Source organism: Bubalus bubalis, chromosome 6 (genome assembly GCF_019923935.1).
Source record: "Bubalus bubalis isolate 160015118507 breed Murrah chromosome 6, NDDB_SH_1, whole genome shotgun sequence".
NCBI lineage: Eukaryota > Metazoa > Chordata > Mammalia > Artiodactyla > Bovidae > Bubalus > Bubalus bubalis.
In genome coordinates this window covers 119,458,791-119,479,621 of record NC_059162.1, presented here as the reverse complement: position 1 = coordinate 119,479,621, position 20,831 = coordinate 119,458,791, and the positions used below count along the sequence as shown (strand labels likewise).

General features: G+C 65.2%; 1 protein-coding gene across 21 annotated transcripts in view; it reads left to right on the top strand.

Moving 5' to 3' along the window:
* Positions 1-20,181, top strand: part of KIF1A (kinesin family member 1A) — an 87,037-nt gene extending 66,856 nt beyond the window's left edge. For 6 of the 21 annotated variants that reach the window (XM_025289285.3, XM_044945404.2, XM_006077140.4 and 3 more), the window contains 14 exons: positions 562-667; positions 2,674-2,700; positions 8,926-8,949; positions 10,096-10,210; positions 11,393-11,526; positions 12,311-12,372; positions 12,562-12,707; positions 13,144-13,344; positions 13,785-13,862; positions 14,472-14,596; positions 15,500-15,652; positions 16,123-16,315; positions 17,059-17,177; positions 17,485-20,181. In XM_025289285.3, coding sequence (XP_025145070.3) covers positions 562-667; positions 2,674-2,700; positions 8,926-8,949; positions 10,096-10,210; positions 11,393-11,526; positions 12,311-12,372; positions 12,562-12,707; positions 13,144-13,344; positions 13,785-13,862; positions 14,472-14,596; positions 15,500-15,652; positions 16,123-16,315; positions 17,059-17,177; positions 17,485-17,527 — 1,526 coding nt within the window. In that variant the 3' untranslated portion in view covers positions 17,528-20,181. The remainder of the gene's footprint in view (positions 1-561; positions 668-2,673; positions 2,701-8,925; positions 8,950-10,095; positions 10,211-11,392; positions 11,527-12,310; positions 12,373-12,561; positions 12,708-13,143; positions 13,345-13,784; positions 13,863-14,471; positions 14,597-15,499; positions 15,653-16,122; positions 16,316-17,058; positions 17,178-17,484) is intronic. The other 15 variants (XM_006077146.4, XM_044945400.2, XM_006077144.4 and 12 more) reach the window with 3 other exon arrangements.
* Positions 20,182-20,831: the final 650 nt, after the last annotated feature.

The window sequence follows — 20,831 nt, the reverse complement described above, 5'->3', positions numbered from 1 at the left end:
GTGCTCAGCCTTCTTTATGGTTCAGCTCTCACATCCTTACATGACTACTGGGAAAACCATAGCTTTGACCATACAGACCTTTGTCAGCAAAGTGATGTCTCTGTTTTTAATATGGTGTCTAGGTTTGTCATAACTTTTCTTCCAAGGAGCAAGGATCTTTTAATTTCGTGGCTGCAGTCACCATCCACAGTGATTTTGGAGCCCAGGAAAATAAATCTACAGTTTCCACTTTTTCTCCATCTATTTGCCATGAAGTGATGGAACCAGTTGCTGTGATCTTGAGTTTTTTGAATGCTGAGTTTCAAGCCAGCTTCTTCACTCTCTTCTTCTCTGAGATTGTTGGTATTTCTCCCATCAGTCTTGATTCTGCTGCAGACCCTGTGTGGGCCTCCCTGCCCCTCTTGGTGTTGCCTTTAGCCGGGTGCCCCTGTGGCCGTGTGGGGAGCCCTGTGGCACAGCCTCGTAGCTGGAAGCTCCCGCCCAGGAAGAGGTGGAGAGTGGGGACCTGGTGCCCGCCTGCCCTCCTGGGAAGTGACGTGCAGCCTGCCCCGCTTCCCGTAGGTCGCATCCGAAACACCCCGGAAACGGACGAGTCCCTGATCGACCCTAATATCTTGTCGCTCAGCATCCTCTCGTCCGGATACATCTGCCCGGCCCAGGACGACCGGTGAGTCCGCTCGGGGTTGGTGCTCTCTGGAGGAGGGCCCGGGATGTGTTCTCAGCCCCCACCTGGCCTGCCTGGCTGCGCTGGGCCTTGAGCTCTCCAGGCCCTTCTCCTGGCCCTCCAGGAGGTGGTGCAGGGAGGGGCCCCTGGTGAGCTGTTGCCCAGTCACTTGATGGAGGGGCACACAGGCGTTGCCGGCGGAGGAGCTGGGTCCTGTCCTCAGGACTCTTGTGGCCGGGAGGCAGCATGGGGTGGGTGAACGGGCTGGGCTTCCCAGCCACGCTGCTGCGAGCACATGTCCCCTTTAGCAGGCGTCCTCCCTGCGGCCCAGGGTCCTGGAGCAGCTCAGGGTCAAGCTGGCCAGTGGTCTGGCATCCCAGGGTGGGGGTGTGCCCAATGGCATGGCTTGGCACACACTCCTCCTCACTGGGTTTGCCGGGCTTGGGGGTTTTGGGGGAGAGGCCTCTGGGGGCCAGGCTGGGGCAGACAGCTCCCTGCCAGAGCTGCTCTCCTGGGGGGACGTCGGTAGGCTTGGCTCTGTCTGAGACGCTGCTTTCTGGGGGCGTGGGGACATGGGGACGGGGCTCCCGAGCTCTGAAGGCTCGACCTGGCCTAAGAGGCAGAAGCCGAGAGCTGACCCCAAGCTCCAGCTGTGGGCGTCTCCACGGGCTCCTGTGCTGCGTTTGTAGGAAGTGTCTTGAGCGCTGGGTGCGCTGGAGCGGGTGGGGCCCCCTTTGCCAGGGGAGCTGGATCCGTAAGAATAAAGGGTCTTGGTCCAGACAGAGCTGGGCTTCCTCGCAGACTCCCCACAGAGTGGGCAGCAACCCACAGGGGCAGGCATGGCTCTGTTCCAGCCCTGCCCCGGAACCTTCCGGAGGAAACGCAGCCTGCACTCGTGTCCAGAGGAGGGAGGGTTGGATGAGGATGCTGGGAGGTGTTCTCTCGAGGGTGGGGGCACCATGACAGGCAGGCTGGGCTTACGGGAACAGGGGTGTGGCACGTGCGGCAGGCCCGTCACCGTGAGGACGCAACTTGGAGACACAGCAGAGGGCCTGGCGCCCTCTGCGTGGGCTGCCTGCGGGGACCCGGGCCTCTGAGACTGGGACCCGGGGGTGGGGCTGAGGGGACCCGTGTCACCAGGGAGGGCTCTGGCACGCCGAGTGCCCCTGGGGACCTGGAAAGTGACCTCAGCGTTCCCCCAGCCTCTGGCCCTCCCTTTGTCCTGGCAGCGCCTCCATTCTTGGGCTAGAAGGCGCGTGGACCAGAGAGGAGGAGGGTGTGGGTGCCTCTGGGACCGTGTTTCTGGGCTCCCGTCCTCCAGCCGGCACAGTGGCTGCGGAGCACGTTCTGGGGAGCTTAGGGGGCTGGACCTCGGGTCAGTGGGGCTTTGGCTGAAAAGGTTCACCCTGCTCCTGGAAGTCAGAGCACCCGTCACTGCCGGGCAAGGCCTGTGCCCTGGGGACCGCGGGACGAGAGGCCAGCTCAGGTGCCGGAGGTCAGGGCCCCCGAGGGCTCCAGGAAGCCCCCAGACCAGAGTCCCTGCCCGCAGCTGCTTTGGCCCTGCTTGACTTCCCCTCCTCCTGCTGTCTGACCCCAGCACGGCCCTGACCCGAGCCCCGCCCTGGGGAGAGTCTCGGGGACCCTCTCAGCAGGTGGCCCCAGGCGGGCTGCATGCGGAGGCTTGCTTGCCTTCCAGCAGCCCCGCCCAGGGCCCTCCTGTCCCCTGGACCCCAGCTGACGCCCTCAGAGCTCCGCGGGTGATGGGGCAGGCGCTCTCCCCGCCTGGAGACCCAGGCCAGCCTTGGGCCCTGCGCCTCAGCTGCCCACCCGCTTTGCCACGGCCCCCGTCCCCCCGACCCCCGCTCAGGGTCCCCAAGCTGTGTGGCCTCCCGGCTCCGACGGGCCACCGCCTGCCGCGGATGCTCCTCCGCACTGCCCCCTGCCTGCTCCGCTGCCGCTGCCCCCCCGGCCCCCGCCCCCACTAACCTCTGATTGTTTGTGTTTTGCAGGCAGTTTCTTGATTCGGACATGCCTAGGTACCATCTGTGCCCCTGGTTTCTTTCAGCCTGCCCCCACTCCACAGCCCCGAGATCTCATTCCAGCTTTCGGGCCCCTCCACACTCGCTCACCTCCTCGTCTGTCTCTGCCGTCTTCTCCTCCCGTTTTATTTCCTTTTTCCTCTCCCCGTCACACCGCTTCCTCCCCATCACCCTCCCCCCCGTGGCTGAGCCCCCCGCCCTCCACTCTTGATCTTGGCTGCTTCGGTAGTTTCTGCCCTTGTAGACGCTGGCTGGCCTCCCCGCTCCCCCCACCCCTGAGCCTTGCCCGTGCCCCACCTCGCCCCAGCAGGAGCAGGCGCCCGCATGCAGGCTGGCCAGCCCCCTCCCCACACAGTGAGAGAGCAAAGGGGGTACGTAGTGGGCGCAGGACGGGGGCGGACAGGCATGGCCCGGCCCAGCCCTCCCTACTCTGCCCCACCGCCCCGGGTGCAGCCCCTCGCCGAGCCAGGCTCCTGGCGTGGCCACCACACGCCCTTCAGGAAATGGGTGGGTGGTGAGGGGCGAAGGGCCCGGCTCCGGACTCGCCTGGTCCCAGGACCAGCCCCCGAGTCACGGGCTCCTGGGCCAGCCACGGAGATCCTCCCCACCGGGGTTCTGGGCTTGGAGGCAGGGTGCAGGGTCCTGGAGGCCCCGGGGTGGACGGACTTGCAGTCCCTGTTATAGACCCTGTCCCTGAGGCCGCGGTCTGTTCTGGGCCCTGTGGACTGTGGCCAGAGCTCGGTGCCCTGGGGTCTCTGTTCTGGAAGAGGAGGGGAGCAGCGGAAGGCCCCCAGTGAGGATGCCTGGTTCTCAAAGGGGCGTGGGGCGTGGGGCAGTGCTTGCCCCTTCTTGGGGGGTAACCAGAGGAGAGGGCAGGGCACCAGCCAACCTGCTGAGGTCAGGTCTGGCGTGAGGTGCTGGGACGGATGGTCACTCTGTGCCCCGGGCATCTCTAGCTGAGGCCCCAAGGGGTGGTCAGCAGGCTGTGGTTCCTGTCAGTGTGTCCCCAGGGTATGCACACCCAGGGCAGGATCAGGCCCTCCCTGGGGACAGGCGGCTGGCTGTGGCCGGGACTCTGTCAAGGAAGACCTGCGGTGAGGCTGCACTAGAGGAGGGTCACATCCTTGCGGGGCCCAGAGAGCAGGGACCTGCCCCTCTTGGGCAGCCTGGAGGGCTTCCTGGAGGTGGCAGCCTGCCAGGTGGTCCTGGAAGCAAACTGGGCCCGCCGTGGCGGCTGCAGCCTGCAGTCTGCCTGTTCTCAAAAGAGCTCTGGGGTTCATCCCCGGAGGGGACCCGACTTCGGGGCTGTTTCCCTGATGAGTCCATCAGTACGATCATACAGGGGTGTGGGCATTTTGTTACAGTTTGCGTGTCCACAGTCAGCCCGGTGTGATAGAGGCGTGCTCAGGCTGGTCCAGGACACCCTATGCAGGTACATCATGAAATAGAAACATTCCCCGTGGCCAGGAGGAGACGGCCGTGGGGGTGGGGGGTCCTACTCAGCAGGGCCTTAGCACCAGCCCCCAGGCTGCAGAAGGACCTCACCCCAGGCCCCAGGTGCAGAGCTGGGCTCGTGGGCCCCCAGTGGCCTTGGCCTGCAAGAGGAGGCCCAGAGAACTGGGAGGCGCGAGGGGTCAGAGCCCCGAGCCTTGGGCTAGGGCCTGCCTCACGCAGCAGGAAGCTGCTGTGGTGGGAGGTTCTGGGGATGAGCAGAGGGTCCCGTCCCAGATGTCTGGGGTGGGGTGGGGCCTGGGGCTGCAAGCTGGCCGGGCTGGCTGTGTGAATGTGCACGTGTGGCAGGGACTTCTGGAGCCTGCGGTCCATCCCGTAGGCCGGGGACGCTGTGAGGGCTGCCCCAGCGTGTGAGACTAGATGAGATGAATCGGACAAGCTCTAAGGAAGGCCCTGCACGCGGAGCTTTGTTAACGCGTGTGGTGTGGTTATTTTCACTGCTGCCTTGTCGTTCAGTCGCTCAGTTGTGTCCAGCTGTTTGCGACCCCATGGGCTGCAGCACACCAGGCTTCCTTGTCCTCCACCAGCTTCCGGAGCTTGCTCAAACTCCTGTCTGTGGAGTCAGTGATGCCATCCCACCATCTCGTCCTCTGTCGCCCCTTCTCCTCCTGCCCTCAGTCTTTCCCGGCATCGGGGGCTTTTCAGTGAGTCAGCTCTTCGCATCAGGTGGCCAGAGTATTGGCGCTTCAGCGTCAGCATCAGTCCTTCCAATGACTACTCAGGGTTTATTTCCTTTAGGATGGACTGGTTTGGTCTCCTTGCAGTCCAAAGGGCTCCCTAGAGTCTTAGCACTTAATTTGAAATACTCCTAAAGCACAAACCTCCTCAGCAAAGAGCCTAGTTTTTAAAACGCTCTCACTCTCATGGTAGGGAGTGAGGAGGAGAGCTGGTGACCCAGCCTGACCCACAAAGAGTGGGTCGGACCCTCCACCTTCCACCGGGTCCGTGCGTCTTACCCGGGCTCACTCTCCTGCCCCAGGGCTCCCAGTGCCCGGGGCAGAAAGGGGCCACAAGACCCTCTAAAGTAGGGCAGTGTTGAGGCTGGGGACGAGGGTGGTCCACAGTGACCCTCACCCCTCCCAGCAGGCACAGGGTTGGATTTCTCCAGACAGGTGGCTCAGGTCCCCCGAGGGCTGCCCCAGCCTCCCCGGACAGGCCCGGGTCGGGAACCTGCAGAGTCTCCTCTCTGTCCTGTTTGCTGCACCATCGACGGGACACGACCCCCACTCACTCATTCATTCACCCGTCACACGGGACACGACCCCACTCACTCATTCATTCACCCGTCACACGGGACACGACCCCACTCACTCATTCATTCACCCGTCACACGGGACACGACCCCACTCACTCATTCATTCACCCGTCACACGGGACACGACCCCACTCACTCATTCATTCACCCGTCACACGGGACACGACCCCACTCACTCATTCATTCACCCGTCACACGGGACACGACCCCACTCACTCATTCATTCACCCGTCACACGGGACACGACCCCACTCACTCATTCATTCACCCGTCACACGGGACACGACCCCACTCACTCATTCATTCATCACTCGTGAGCCATGTTCTGCGATTGTTCAAAAGGGATTAAAGACTAAACAGGGAGAGTCTTGTCTCCAGGAAGCTCAGAGCCTGCTGAGGAGCTCATTTGTCCCCTCACCCCTCGATCCTCCCTTCCCTCCGTCCCTCTGGTCAGAGTGCTCACTCTGCGTGGCAGGAGACGCCGCTCGGCTGTGCAAAAGTCACATCCAGATACAGAGCTGCATCTCTGAGGTTCAAGGCCGTTCCCCTGCTCTTAGCCGCGTGGCTGCACTCTGTGATCATGGTCCCCACTGGACAGGAGGGCTGCCCTGGCTGCAATTCAGGGGGCTCAGATCACCTTCCCTGAGTTCCTAGGCCACTTCTAAAGGTGACTCTTTCAAGAAATGTACTTCCCAGAGCCTAAGGCATTTCTGGTTGACACCTCAAGGGAAGGGTTTCATGTGCAGATTCTCAGCAGACCCTTTCACACCAGGCTGCCCACTGGGCCTGCCCATGGGCGCCCATGGCTGTGACGCTTGTCAGAAGTTGTCTGAATGAGCCCTGTCAGGCCATCGCAGCAGGGGTGGTGGTCATACTCAGAGTGCCCAGGGGGTCGTGCTGGGAGCCCTGAGATTCTCTTACCTCCCCCCGGGCAGCCCCTGGGCCTCTGAGCACCTCAGGGCCTCCAGCCCCAAGAGGGTGCAGTTCAGTTGAGTTCTGTCAGTGAGTCGTGTCCGACCCTTTACAACTTCATGGACCTCAGCATGCCAGGCCTTCCTGTCCATCACCAACTCCCGGAGTTTGCTCAGACTCATGTCCATCAACTCAGTGATGCCATCCAACCATCTCATCCTCTGTTGTCCCCTTCTCCTCCCACCTTCAATCTTTCCCAGCATCAGGGTCTTTTCAAATGAATCAGTTCTTCGCATGAGATGGCCAAAGTGTTGCTGAAGCTCTAGCTTCAGCATCAGTCCTTCCAATGAATATTCAAGACTGATTTCCTTTAGAATGAACTGGTTTGATCTCCTTGCAGTCCAAGGAGATCAAGAGTCTTCTCCAACACCACAGTTCAAAAGCATCAATTCTTCAGTTCTCAGCTTTCTTTATGGTCTAACTCTCACATCCATACATGAGCTGGAAAAACCATAGCTTTGACTGTACAGACGTTTGTTGGCAAAGTAATGTCTCTGCTTTTGAATATGCTGAGAGGGTGCGAGGCAGGACTAAGGGGCTCCCGTGACACAGACCTGGGAGAGTGGAGCCCTGTCTGACAGGACCCCTGCCTGGCCACAAAGTCACGCTGATTGAACAAGAAATGAGGCGGAGAGGATGTTTTGCAACGCATGACATTTTCTTTGTCAACAGTTTTTTTTTTAACTTGTTATTTTTAACCATTTTTATATTTTGGCCCTACAACATGTCATGTAGGATCTTAGTTCCCTGACCAGGGTCAAACCGGTGTCCCTGCAGTGGAGGCTCAGAGTCTTAACCACCGGACCGCCAGGGAAGTCCCAACAAAACTTCTGAGTTTCCAGTGTTCCCCATGTGGGTCCTTGCTTGTTTGAGCCTCACACTGTCTGTCCCAGAATTGAACCTGGGGTGGTCCTGTCTCCAGGTCTGTGCTGTTTGACCCCTTAGGCCACCAGGCAGGGCCCCTCCTCCAGGACCTCCTTCCCGCCTGGAGGGCTCACTTGGGGTCAGGAAGTCAGCCGAGCCTCTTGGACGTGGATGGAGGAGTGTGAGGGCCGCAGGGCTGTGCGGATGGGGATTCTCCGCATGGCCGGGGGCTCTGCTGTGGGTGCAGCCTGGGCGCCCGCCCCTTTTCAAGCAGGGTCCAGAGTGTGGCACGTGGCTGGCAGGGCAGACTAGGCCCTGAGGCCTCACCAGGGGAGCGGCTGGGCTGGCCCTGCTATGGCTCAGAGTTTCCGCAGGATGCCTGGGTACAGAGGGTCCGCAGGATGACGGGCGAGCTGACCGTGAAGTGCTGACTCTCTGCCCTCAAGGCGGCCGTGCTCGGCATCTCTGCCTCCGGTGCGAGGGCCCTGGAATCTGCATTCCTGACCAGTTCTCAGTGAAGCGGATGCTGTGGCTCCAGAGGCCCCATGTCTGGGCCACCCGTCCCCCTTAGTGGCACCGGGGTCTGGCTGAGTGTTGCTTAGACAGAGGGAGCAGCGCTGTGGGGGGTGGGGCGGCAGTTCCTGGGTGACCTGATGCCTGCTTGGGTATGGGGGCCGGGGCCAGGGCGGGGAGGGAGGGGTCCTGCCTCCCAGTCGCCGCTTGGGTACACCGTGGCTCCCTCTGAGCCCACTGGGTCTGAGCTCTTTGCCATGTCATCGAGGGGGCACGAGTCAGTGCCTCCAACACCCTGTCCAGCAAGCTTGGGGCCCCTGTGTGACCACCCGAGTCCCACACGGCAGGTGGCCGCTGCCCCGCCCTGCTGGGGTGGGCTGGGCCCTTGCCAAGGGAAGGAAGCCCTCCGTGTCCTTCAGCGAAATTTGAGGCAGGCCGACAGGGGGCAGCACTGAGCCAGGTGCTGGGTCAGTGGGAGCGTCTGAGGCGAGGACTAGTCCTGACCCACGCCGCGCAGGCGCTGTCCTCCGCTCCACACCGGCTCACTTAGCCGGCAGGACAGTGACCACCACCGTCCGACCAGGAAGCAGGGCGTGGTGTGTCTGCTGACAGCCCAAGGTCACGTGCTGTGAAGTGGCATCGCTCCGAGCTGGGCTGCAGTGGGCCTCTGGCTCTGCATGGGCCCGGCCCCTCAGAGCTGGGGCATCTGGGGGCCCCGGGGACAGAGGGCATCTCTCTGGGTCTGGGTGGCAGCTCCAGGCATGCCCAGCTGGTCCTGCTGGGGACGAACCCAAGGACACGGGGCAGGGGGGTGTCTGCAGTGCCCAGGCTAGGGGCTCAGAGTGGGCCCCCCCACCCTCCGGGGGTTCAGAGTGGACCCCCACCCTTGTGTGCTCAGCATGGGCCCCCCCACCCTGTGGACTCAGTGGGGCCCCCCCGGGTGGTGTCTGGCCCCGGGCATGGCGGTCAGCAGCCCCGTGGGCAGCGTGGTGCGGCGCCCGCCTGCTCCGTGTCAGTCAGCTTGTACCCGGCCGGGTGGCGGTGCTCGTTCTGACATGTGGTCTCTTCTGTGTGTGTGCGTGTGTCCTGGCCGCCTCCGCCTTTAGCGTTTCGTTTGGAAGCGACACTAGGTACAGCTTGCTTTTCTCCTCCGCGCCCGCGGGCCGCCCCCTCCGGTCTTCAGTCTCCCCTCCCGCTCCCCGTCCGCCCTCCGGTCCCCCCGCTGTCCTCACCTCCTCCCTGTGGGTCTGCCTCCGTGACATGCCCGGCGCTGGCCCTGCCCTGTCCCGCTGCTTCTCCTGTGCCCCTGAAGTGTGCCGCGGAGAAGGGGCGGCCCCTTCGCGGCCTCGCTGCCCTGCCGTCCACACCCCAGGCGGGGCTGGCCATGCGGGGGCGTGTGCGGCGCCCTGCTTGTGCTGACCTGTTCTCTGCCGTGTCTTCGTGGGGATGCGGGTTGGAAACCGGAGAAGCTGGGGCTCCCAGGGCCTGCAGAGCGGCCATGCTGGGGCTTGAGGCAAATTCCCAGCTCATGAGTGACGGTCCTCAACTCTTAGGCCGGGACTGAGGCAGGGGTTTAGGACAATTGAGAACAGAAGCTGTTGGGTAACAGGAAAGCTGGCCAGGAGTGGAGGCCACCACTGGTCTGGCCCCTGAGGCTGCCCCGAGCCGCCCGTGGCGTGGGCTCCTGGCCGCTCGCTCCTGCTCTGGTCGTTACTTTCTGACTTAGACACTGGGGACAGAAAGAAGCACCTGCTGCCTGCTCTGTGGGGCCCGGCCGTGGCGGCAGGGCCTGTGCTGTCTCCTGGGGGCCGCCCTGGTTTCCACCCCCAGCATCATCCCCCAGGGTGGTCAGTTGGGGAGGAGATGCCGCAGAAAGCTCTACAGACCCGGCAGGCTCCCTTCGGGTCCAGGGAGAGGCCGCGCACCTCCTTACTCAGGCTCGGGGCTCCCTCGCCTCTCCTCCCGTGATCACAGCTCCTGTCCCCTCCACCCTCCTATTCCCGCCTTAGCTCCAGAACCCTGGGCTGAAACTTCCCATCCCCCAAGGTGGTGCTCAGAGCGCTCCAGGGCCCCCTCTGGTGGGGTGTCCGGTGCCGCCAACCTGGCCCGTCCTGAGTAAGGAGGGGTCTGTCCTCCCTGGACCCCGGCCCCAGCGGCTCGCCCTGCAGGTGGCCCACATGTCCGTCTGTCTCTGTGTGTCCGTCTGCATGTCCCCGTCCCCGCTGAGAGCACACCACACTCCGTCATCTTTCTACCTCATCTCTGCTTCCTTCTAGAACCTTTTACCAGTTTGAGGCTGCGTGGGACAGCTCCATGCACAACTCCCTCCTGCTGAACCGGGTCACCCCTTACCGAGAGAAGATTTACATGACCCTCTCTGCTTATATTGAGGCAAGAAACCCGTGTCCAGGGCCTCCCCCCAAATCACCTGCCCCCCCCAGCCTGAGTTGCCCAACAATGGACAATAAGGGTGCTTGTTAGTCCCACACAACCCCAGTCAACCTGTTGTCTTCCCAGAGGGCTTCTTGAGTCCTTGAGTTTAATCTGTGTACTTTTAATGGGAATGCTCAGAATTAGTCAGTTCCTCTATCTGTAGTGTGTGGGTTTGTCCTTGGGGTTGCAAGATGGCTGCAGCACCACCAGACGTTGCATCTGTGTTCCAGACAGCACAAGAACAGAAGCCTCCTCTTCCCCATCGCAAGGGTCTCTGGCTGTGACTCCCTTGGAAGCATAGGAGAAGCTGGGGGTGTGGGCATTTCTCACGGGTGCAACAGCCGGCGGGGCGGTAGAGACAGAAGTACCCAGCCACCCTGCCTCCCTGCCCCAGAGTCTAGTCACTGTGGCTGTAACGTGGGGGCCAGTGTGAGCGCCCCGTGGGGTGAGCTTTGCTCAGGCTGAGCAAACACTGGTAGGGCACCGCCGAAGCAAGACCCCAGGACACATCCGCGCTGTCGGTGGTCACCCTGGAGCTTCAGGAAAACGAGAACCTGCTGTTTGAGACAGTGGCGCGCTCGTCGTGCAGTGGCCTCCCGTGGCCTTCAGGGTTGGCCTGGGCGCACAGACAGGGTCCGGTCAGACCCTCACAAACGTTTGGGGCCGTGTGTTGCCCCAGTTCCCTGGGGAGGAGGCTGAGGCCCGTGTCCGGGATGTCGGGGTGTCCTGCGGGGACACCCAGCATCTCCAGCTGGAGTTGGTTCAAGGTGGGGGCATGGGGCTGCCCTGGGGACGGGGGAGAGGGGAGGGTGTGGGGCTGCAGGCGGCGCAGCTCTTGGGCCTCCCCCGGGAGGAGAGGCCAGGGGGCTGGGTCAGCCCGGGCGTGCCTGCCCTGAACCCAGAGAGGAGAGGCCTGAGGGCTGGGTCGGCACTGGCGAGTCTGCGCTGAGCCCCGGAAGGAGAGCCCCGGGAGAAGAGGGCTGGGGGGCTGTGTCAGCCCAGGCAAGCCTGTGCTGAGGGTCTGGGGCTGAGGCCGGGGGGCTGGGTCGGCCCGGGCGAGCCTGAGCTGAGCCCTGGAAGGAGAGGGCCAGGGGGCTGTGTCGGCCCAGGCGAGCCTGCGCTGAGCCCCCGACCCCGCAGATGGAGAACTGCACGCAGCCGGCTGTGGTCACCAAGGACTTCTGTATGGTCTTCTACTCGCGTGACGCCAAGCTGCCCGCCTCGCGCTCCATCCGCAACCTGTTCGGCAGTGGGAGCCTGCGGGCCTCGGAGAGGTGAGCCCGCCAGGAGCTCTCTCCGGCCAATCTCGCTTGGACCAGCGGGGGAGGCCTCTGCGCACTTGTGGGGACACGGATGTTGTGTTGGGGGGCGGGAGAGAGCTGGGGTCTGCCTGCCAGGTGTAGCAGGAAGGCCTGTGTGTCCACTCTGGGGCTCCCATGGGTGGTCCTGGGTGACCTTCCTCCCCAGCGGCTGTGGGGCCCTGTTGCTGGGCAGCGTGAACACTGGGCCCAGGGGAGGTGGGGACAGAGGGACCCTGGACGGCACATCCCCAGGGATGTGTGCTGAGCCAGGCCTCCCGGCACCCGGGGGGGTCAGACCCCAGGCCCAGAGTCCTCTCGCACTCTGACCGCGCTCTGCATTCCTGGCGGAGGGGAGGAAGGCAGTGGAGGGACCCCACCCCAGGATCGGGGACACCCAGGGTCCCTGCTGGTCACCTTCAGCGATGCTCACACACCCTGTGTTGTGGGCGGCCGCCCCGGGGGGCACAGCCGGGAGGAAAGAGCGTGGGGGTCCTGGATGGCCATGACCCTGTGACCCTGTCATCCAGGAGGTCACCTTGGGACCGTGGACCCCCCTCCATGAGTGGGTTAGTGGGGTGCCCTAGGCAGAGTCAAAGGTCCCAAGACAAAGGGGGCCCAGCGGGGGTCTGGGACGGGGACCCTGACACCGCAGCCCCCACTGCCTGGCGTGCGGGCCGTGGGACTCGTGCCCAGAGTGCGTGTGATGGTGAACGGGTGCCCGGCCATCATCATGCGGGTAACAACGCCCCCTCCACAGCAACCGCGTGACAGGCGTGTACGAGCTGAGTCTGTGCCATGTGGCTGACGCGGGCAGCCCAGGTAGGCATCTGCCCTGCGCCCTCTGGGCGGGGGTTGGGGGGGCACTGATGGAAGTCAGGGAGAAGGGTCCACGGGTGACCTCGGCTACGGCCGTGCGGGGAACCCCTCACCCAGAGACCCTGGGGGGCTGGAGGACGGTGGGGGCGGGCGCAGCCCCCGTGGGGTACGCCACGTCCGCGGCCCGTGCAGGCATGCAGCGGCGGCGCCGGCGGGTGCTGGACACGTCCGTGGCCTACGTCCGCGGCGAGGAGAACCTGGCGGGCTGGAGGCCACGGAGCGACAGCCTCATCCTGGACCACCAGTGGGAGCTGGAGAAGCTGAGTCTCCTGCAGGAGGTGAGGGCCAGGCCCCCGGCGCCCCCCGGACCCCTGCTCCCACCCCAACCTCACGAGCTCGCCCGCCTGTCATGGGGCTCAGAGCCTCACGATGGCCCCCGGCTTCGGGCGGAACGTTCGCACTTGGTCCAGCCGCAGACTGGGTGGCGTGTAGCAGAGATGAGAAAGACACTGGGAAGAGAACTGGGGGGCGCGAGGCCCTTCGGTGGCTCCGGTCAGGACAGCCCGTGCCCAGCAGCGGGCACTGGCCGCCGGCTGCGGCAGGGTGGAAAGAGGGTGTCAGGTCCGCGTCCGTCCATGTTCTGGGCCCTTCCCGAGGCTGTGCCCCCGGAGCTTGTCCGTCCGCTTGCACCAGGGCACGGGCAGGTCTGCGGGCTCCACGGGGCCCGCCCCACCCTGTGGGCACAGAGTGAGGCCGTGCTCACGCCCCGCACAGGTGGAGAAGACCAGGCACTACCTGCTGCTGCGAGAGAAGCTGGAGGCGGCCCAGCGGCCCGGCCCTGAGGCGCTGTCCCCCGCCTCCAGTGAAGACTCTGAGGCCCACGGCTCCTCCAGTGCCTCCTCCCCGCTCACGGCTGAGGCCCGGCCAGCATCCCTGGAGGCGCCCAGCGAGCGGCAGCGGGAGCTGGCTGTCAAGGTGGGTGGCCGGCCAGCCTGCAGGTGGGGGACCTGGGAGAATGAGGGCCCCAGGGCCCTGGAGTCACCGTGACCTTGTCCCTACCCCGCCCCACCCACACTGGGACTCAGGGACTGTTTACAGCCTCCTCCCCCAAGTGGGGCCCCCCTCTTGAATACTCACACTGACGGGGAGCTCACCAGCTCCCTAGAGCTGGCCCTTTATCCCGCTGGGTGGGCCACGGGGAAGACCTCCTGCACTTCGTGTGCCCCCACCCCCTCCTTTGCCCAGGCACCAGCCTGCTGCAGGAGGCTTCCTCAGATGGAAGTCAGGGGCTTCCCTGGGAGAGGTGGGGTGCTGCCCACCTCCTCCTGGGGTGCCTGGCCCCTCAGCCAGTTGCTCACATCCACATCTGAGCCAGGTCCTGGGGGCTCCTGACCGGGCATTTTCTCTGCCCACAGTGCTTACGGCTCCTCACCCACTCCTTCAACAGAGAGTACACCCACAGCCACGTCTGCGTCAGCGCCAGCGAGAGCAAGGTGGGCACGGGGCGGGGGCGCCCGTGGGACTCTCGGCTCCAAGAGGGAACTCGGGTTTTCTTAGGGACACCCCTCCGCCAGCCCAGAGGGATGCCTCTGAGCTCAGGGCTGGAGGCCAGGGCCCGCGCAGGGCAAGAGCGAGGTGCACTCCTCTGCCCACTGTCCCCAGCAGCAGCGCTGTCCGACCTGGCCTCACCCCACTGACCCTGTCCTGGGCGAGTCCAGCCCCTCCTTGACTTCCGTCCTCACCCAGGGGCCCACTGGGGCCGGCAGCCTCAGGCCTGTCCCCCCAGCTCCTGTGCTGCCCTGCACGGAGCCTCTGGGGGGGGTCCTGCCCGCGTCCTCACTCGGCCCTGCGGGGGGCCTGCCCTCTGCCCTCTCGCTGGCCTCTCCCTCTGCCCAGAGCTTCTCTCGCCGTGGCCGTGGGGCTACACGTGCTGATGGTACACATGCCTTCCCCGGTCCTCGCCCAAGGGTCCTCCCATTCCCCTGAGGCAGAGCCCGAAGCCCTGGGTGGGGCAGGCAGGAGGGTCCGGCCTGCAGTTGGGGTGGGGGGTGTCCTCCCACAGGGGCCCTGCGCTGGCTCAGAGAATGCCATCTCCTCTGCAGCTCTCCGAGATGTCGGTCACCCTGCTGCGGGACCCGTCCATGTCCCCTCTGGGGGCCGCCACGCTCACCCCATCCTCCACCTGCCCCTCCCTGGTCGAGGGCCGGTATGGAGCCACCGACCTGAGGTAGGTGCTGGCCGGCCTGCAGGAGTGCACCGCGGCCGGCAGGGGGTGGGGGCGGGGGCTGGATGGCGGGGGCAGGCCGGCTCGAGGCACCGGCGTCTGGGGGTGGCCACGCAGCGGGGCAGGGCTCACGCTGCCTTTCCCGGGCCACTTTCTGCTAAAGCATAAATTTAAAATACGCTCTTCCATGAGGCTGGGAACAGGTCAAAACACTCAACGAAAGCCCTTCCCAGTGGTAAATGGAATGAATAGTGGGAGAAGCGGTGACAGAGCAGAGGCCCGGGGCCCTTTGGCTCCACTGGCTTCTGCTGACGTGGGGCCCCAGCTGACACCACTCGCATCTGACCCCGGATCTTGTAGCTCCTTGGGGTCTTTTTTCTCTGACTGAGAAAGGTGTGAAGCCCTTTGGGCCCCATCGTGAGACAGGCCGCGTCGGCCAGCACGTCGGCCCCTCTGGCCGGGCCGCGGACCACCCACTCCCTCCATGCAGATGGTCCCTGAGGAAGCTGAGTCAGCCTCGGTCTAACTTTAGAGATGAGACGGGGAGCCTCTCTCTTGGGGTGGGGGTGGGGGGCCAGGGCGTCCCTGAAGGAGCCGGCGGCAGATGGACCCCGGTGAGTGCCCCGGCGGTCCCAGGGGGTGACGCTGGCCCCCAGGGAGCCTGGCCGAGGTTCCCGGGCCCTCCGGGTCCTGGCCCCCAGGGAGCCTGGCCGAGGTTCCCGGGCCCTCCGGGTCCTGGCCCCCAGGGAGCCTGGCCGAGGTTCCCGGGCCCTCCGGGTCCTGGCCCCCAGGGAGCCTGGCCGAGGTTCCCGGGCCCTCCGGGCCCTGGCCCCCAGGGAGCCTGGCCGAGGTTCCCGGGCCCTCTGGGTGCCCTGGTGCTGCAGTGACTTCATTCTGCTCCCCCAGGACCCCACAGCCCTGCTCCCGGCCGGCCAGCCCGGAGCCTGAGCCCCTGCCCGAGGTAGATGCCAAGAAGCTCCCCTCCCCTGCCCGGGCAGCAGATGCTGACAAGGAGCCCCAGCGCCTGCTGGTGCCTGACATCCAGGAAATCCGTGTCAGGTGTGTGAGGGCCCTGCCCAGCCGGCTCCTGAGGACCCCAGCTCTGCCTCTGCAGGGACGGCAGCCGCCCCAACCTGGGCAGTGCTGGGGGTCAGGAGACCACCCCCCGATCTGGGGCAGTGCTGGGGGCAAGCAGACCCCCCCACCCCACCACCCCACCCCACTCCACCCCATGTGGGGCAGGGGCAGCTCTGTGCTGTAGTCAGGAGACCAAGCCCCCGCCAAACCTAGGGCAGGGGTGGAAAAGGAGCTGATATAGAGGACAGGACAGTGGCCCAGAGCCTGGACGTGCAGGCCCGGTGGGAGGCCGCGGACCGGGCGGGGCTGGTGGGAGGCTGTGGAAGGGGCTTGGGGGTGTGTGCCCAGTGGGAGGCTGCAGAAGTGGGGGTGTTGCCGGTGGGAGGCTGCGGACAGAACGGGGCCGGTGGGAGGCCTTGGAGAGGTAGTTTTGACGTGTCCCCGCCCTGCAGCCCCATCGTCTCCAAGAAGGGCTACCTGCACTTCCTGGAGCCGCACACGGCCGGCTGGGCCAAGCGGTTCGTGGTGGTGCGGCGGCCCTACGCCTACATGTACAACAGCGACAAGGACGCCGTGGAGCGGTTCGTGCTCAACCTGTCCACCGCCCAGGTGGAGTACAGCGAGGACCAGCAGGCGATGCTCAAGGTGCGCCGCGGCCGCGGGCTGGCGGGCAGGGCGGGAGCCGGGCCCGTCCCCCGCGGGCCGCGTCCCCTCACCGCTCGGCCGAAGCAGTGTGACTGGATGTCACGGGTGGGGGTGTCGGGCTCAGCCTCTCGCGTTCCGGGCTCACTCTGCCCACCCGTGAGGCGTGCCGTCCTGGTGACGACCAGCAGTGGGGGGTGGGTCGAGCGTTGGTCCCAAGGACGCTCCAGATGGCTGACGAGACAGTGCCTCTTCCAGAGATGCCCACAGAGCGCATCGGGGGCCCTGCAGGCCCGGCAGCGCACGGGCCCAGGGCAGCCTCCTGCCCCCCGGCTTTGCCGCAGGTCCTCTCTGAGCAGGCGGCAGCCTGGGCCTGTGTGAGGAGCTCTGAGTCCTCCCGGCTGGGGCCTGGGGTTCCTCAAGGTGGGGGGTGTGAGCTCAGCCTGACCCCCAACGCCCACCCCGCCGAGGGCTCAGGCTTGAGAGAAGAGGCGGGATTAACGGCCCCGAGCACACAGCTGAGCCGGGGGCCCAGGGAGGGGACCTTGGGGATGCGAAACAGTGACAAGGCCGCCTGGGGCGTGGCCACGGGACGAGAGGCGCAGGGTGTCCCGCCTGCAGGGCGTCTGGATGGGAGGTCAGGACGGCCCTGACCCTCCCGTGGGTCTCCTTCCTGACCCCCGAGGAGCCGCGGCCGCCCCAGGCTGAGCAGGAGGCCTGGGCCCTCACGGCGGCTCCCTCTGCAGACCCCCAACACGTTTGCGGTGTGCACGGAGCACCGGGGCATCTTGCTGCAGGCCAGCAGCGACAAGGACATGCACGACTGGCTGTACGCCTTCAACCCCCTGCTGGCCGGGACCATCCGGTATGGCCACCCGCGGAGGGTCCCCGAGGCCTCCACAGCCCGTGGTCGGCTGGCGGGAGGTGGCCTCTATGTCGGGACCGCCAGGGAGGGCCCGGGTGGGCGAGCCTCGCCCCAGCGGGCAATGCTTTAAAGGAGGCTGTGGGGGCGGGGTGGGGGTGGGGGGGCTGCTCCCACCGAGTCCCAGGGGCAGGAGGCAGAGGGTACCGTCTCCCGGGCGGTTGGGGAGGCAGGGGCGTGCCCACAATGCCCCTCACGCCAGCCTGCGGGCGCCCATGGCCCCCTGACCGCCGCTCCTCTCGGCCCGCAGGTCCAAGCTGTCCAGAAGGAGGTCTGCCCAGATGCGGGTCTGAGCTCAGCCCCCCGCAGGCCCGGCCCCGCCTCCCGTCTCGTCATCGCCATCTGTCAGCGCCGCCCAGCCCCGCCTGCCTCCTGGGACGCCCGCCCTGCCGGGGACCTGCCACACGATCTGTGCCAGCAGAGGCCACGCGTGTCGTTCTTTCTGCAGGAGGCGCCCCGGGTGGGAGGAGCTGGGAGGCGCCGGAAAGGCGGGGGGCAGGAGTCGCGGGCGTCGCCGCCGTTCTCATATTTTTTTAAGCATAGACAGACTTATAATTAACATACACTAGTTAGTGACGTTGAGACAGTCCCCTCAGACATTAACGATAAGACTGTGTTCTATTTATAAGTATTTATTTCTAATGCCTTCACGTAGACCTGTAGGATTCAGACGGACCCGCGCCCTTGTTCCCACACACACCTCCCAAGCCTCTTGGGGACAGACGGGTCGGGGCGGACCCCCGGGAGCCACGGGGATGCACTGCCCCGGCCGGAGCTGAGGCCTGTCCCCACGCACTCAGGGCCGGCCTGGTCCCGGGGCCCGTGTGTGTGTGTGCGTGCGTGTGTGTGTCGGGGGTGTGACGCCTGAAGGCTGAGCAGTGCAGGTGCGTCCCTTCCAGCAGGGCACGTGTCTCACCCGGACGGCAGCCCCTGAGTCGTGACCGTCGGGGACGCTGGCAGCGTGCCCCTGGGAGCAGGCGGGGGGAGCCCAGGCGCCCAGTCTGGGGTGAGAGGGTCAGGGTGGTGCCCGGTGTCCGGGCCGGCTGAGGGCGGGGCTGGGTCTACGAGTGGTCCGGGCAGTGAGGGGCTGTGGGCAGCGTGGGCAGGGGCGAGACGCGGGGTGAGCCCCAGGTTGCCATGGGGAGGAAGCCATGGACCCCTCTTTTACCAGGAGAGGAGTGTTCAGGGGTCCCGGTGGGGAGACTCCAGGCGGCCGGTGCGGGTGGCCAGTGCCAGCGCTGGGTCACCCGTCTTCCAGGCGCCTTTTCCTGTGTCCGAGGGTGTCGCCGGGTCTGGTTCTGGCCTCTCGTGACAATATCCGTCTCGTCCCCTCTTCAGACTCTGTGCCCGAGGGTTGCCCAGGACCGCACAGGGTCGCCCGGGCTGAGGGTCTGGTCGGGGAACCCACCGGCCCGGGGTCTTCGAGGAGCTCTTCCTCCTCCCAGAGACACAGCCAGCCCCTCTTCAGCTCAGGGCAGAGCAGCCATAGCACAAGGCCCGTCCACTCCGCGGCACCCAGAGCAGGTGGCAGAGGTTGAGGGTCTAGACTAGGACCGAACGCCGTCCAGAAACCGGAAGCCTGAGCCCCTCCGGGGTCCCTGGAGGCCATGCAGAGAGCAGGCTGACGGCTGCTCCGGAACCAACACTGAGCCGAGGTCACAGGCAGGGGAGGATGCGCGGGTGAGCTCTAGGGGTCAGTCCTGAGTGCCCCGCTGTCCTGCGGGGAGACTGGGGCGCAGGGCCCGGGCCACAGCCCCTCAGGTCAGCCAGCCTGAGGCCGCGGCCTCGTCAGGGTCCGAGGCCCTGTGTGGGGGCAGGGCGCCTGGGGCCAGCCAGCCTGCAGAGCCCCTGCCACGCAGGGCGGGCCTGAAGCACTCGCCCGCATCCGGGGCCCCCACAGCCATGCGGGCCCCCACGGCCACTGCGTCCTGGCCTCCTGCCGTCCCGGTGGGAACTTGGCGCTCAGGGTGTCCCCTGCCTGTCACCACCTCCTCTCAGCCTGGGCCTGAGAACTCCGTCTGTGCGTTGGTCAGGAAAGCCACTCTCCTGGGCCGGGTGCCGTGGGAGCCAGCAGAGGTGGTCCGGGACCCCATCCCGTCTGTGACACGGGGGGCCAGTCTGGAGGCCCCAGGGGTCCCCAGGGGTGGGCGCAGGCTGGGAGGTCAGGTGTGGGGTTGAGCTGTGTCCCCGAGGGGAGGGAAGGATGCCGGAAGCCACCTCTCTCGGACAAGTTTTGTTTTGGCGCTTGAGGCTGCTCGGGCTGCAGCTGCCGTGAGTTTGGGGGCGGCCCCGCGGCCCCTCCAGGGAAGGGGCACGCCTTCCGCGGCGGCCCTGGGCGGAGCCCCGGGAGGGAGAGTCTGGGCCCTGGTGACCGGGCTGGGGGCCAGAGGAGGGTGTTGAGAGACCTGTCCGCTTCAAGGACTCTGTGCTCTGAGTGACTGTTCATAAGAAGCCAGCGTCTTGTTCTCTGACAATGTGTGTGCACACACACACGCGCGCGCACACACACACACACACACACACGCGCGCGCACACACGCACACACGCACGCACAGCAGGGTGACGGCGGTGACCTCCCGTCAGTCCTGGCCCCTCGCGCCCCTGGACCGGATGAGGCGACACCCAAGGAGGGTCCCTGAACGCCACTGAAGTTACGGCGCGCACGAGGCTGCCACTCCGGTCCCCGCCAGCTCCCCCCAGCGCGGGGACCCCAGAGGCCCCCTGCTTCGTCCCCTGGGACAGACCCGGGCCCCCTGCGGCCGGCCGGCCCCGAGTCCCCCGTGGCTTGTACATACGTGCTTGTGTGGCCCCTGCACCGCGACTGCCATCCCGATGTGACGACTAGTCCCTGCTGTCCTGAACCCAAGTGTTAGGCTCTCGGCTCCTGTCCCGTGTGCCCTTCAGCTCTGTCCAGTTAAGAAATAAAATGGCTCTTTATGCAACACCAGACCCGAGGGTCCCCGCTTGGCTTTACTCGTGCGATGGTCTGTTTGCTGGGGCCTTACAGCCGCGGGGCCAGCTGTCCAGCAGTGTCTGGAGACAGCACGCGCCTCCCAGCGGCCAGGCAGAGAGGGGAGAGAGCCTTGAGGGGTGGGAGTGCGAGGTGGTGTTTATCACGGGAGCATCTACCTGCTTCGCTCAGCACTGGCTGCACCTGTCTCAACAGCTCCAGGTGCCCTCGGGCACGCCAGCCCTGCACCAGCCTCACGCCCAGGCAGCTTCAAGTCCTTCCACGTGGTCAGTGTCACCTCATACTAAAGCTGGACAAAGGCATTCCGTGAAACCATAGACCAATGTCCTTCTTCAACATAGAAACAAATATCCTCAGTAACATTTCACTGAGGGCACGGCAACTCGCTTGAGTATTCTTGCCTGGAGAATCCCATGGACAGAGGAGCCCGGCGGGCTACAGCCCATGGGGTCACAGAGAGTCAGACACGACTGAAGCGACGTAGCATGCGACACACACTACGTTTCACCAAGTTGAATATTGGGGTACATAGAAAGGCTAGGACCCCATGGCCTAGTTGGGTTTATGCTGGGAATGCAAGCTCAGTTCAAGAGCTAATCATTCTAATTCACTTAAGCTAATAAAGG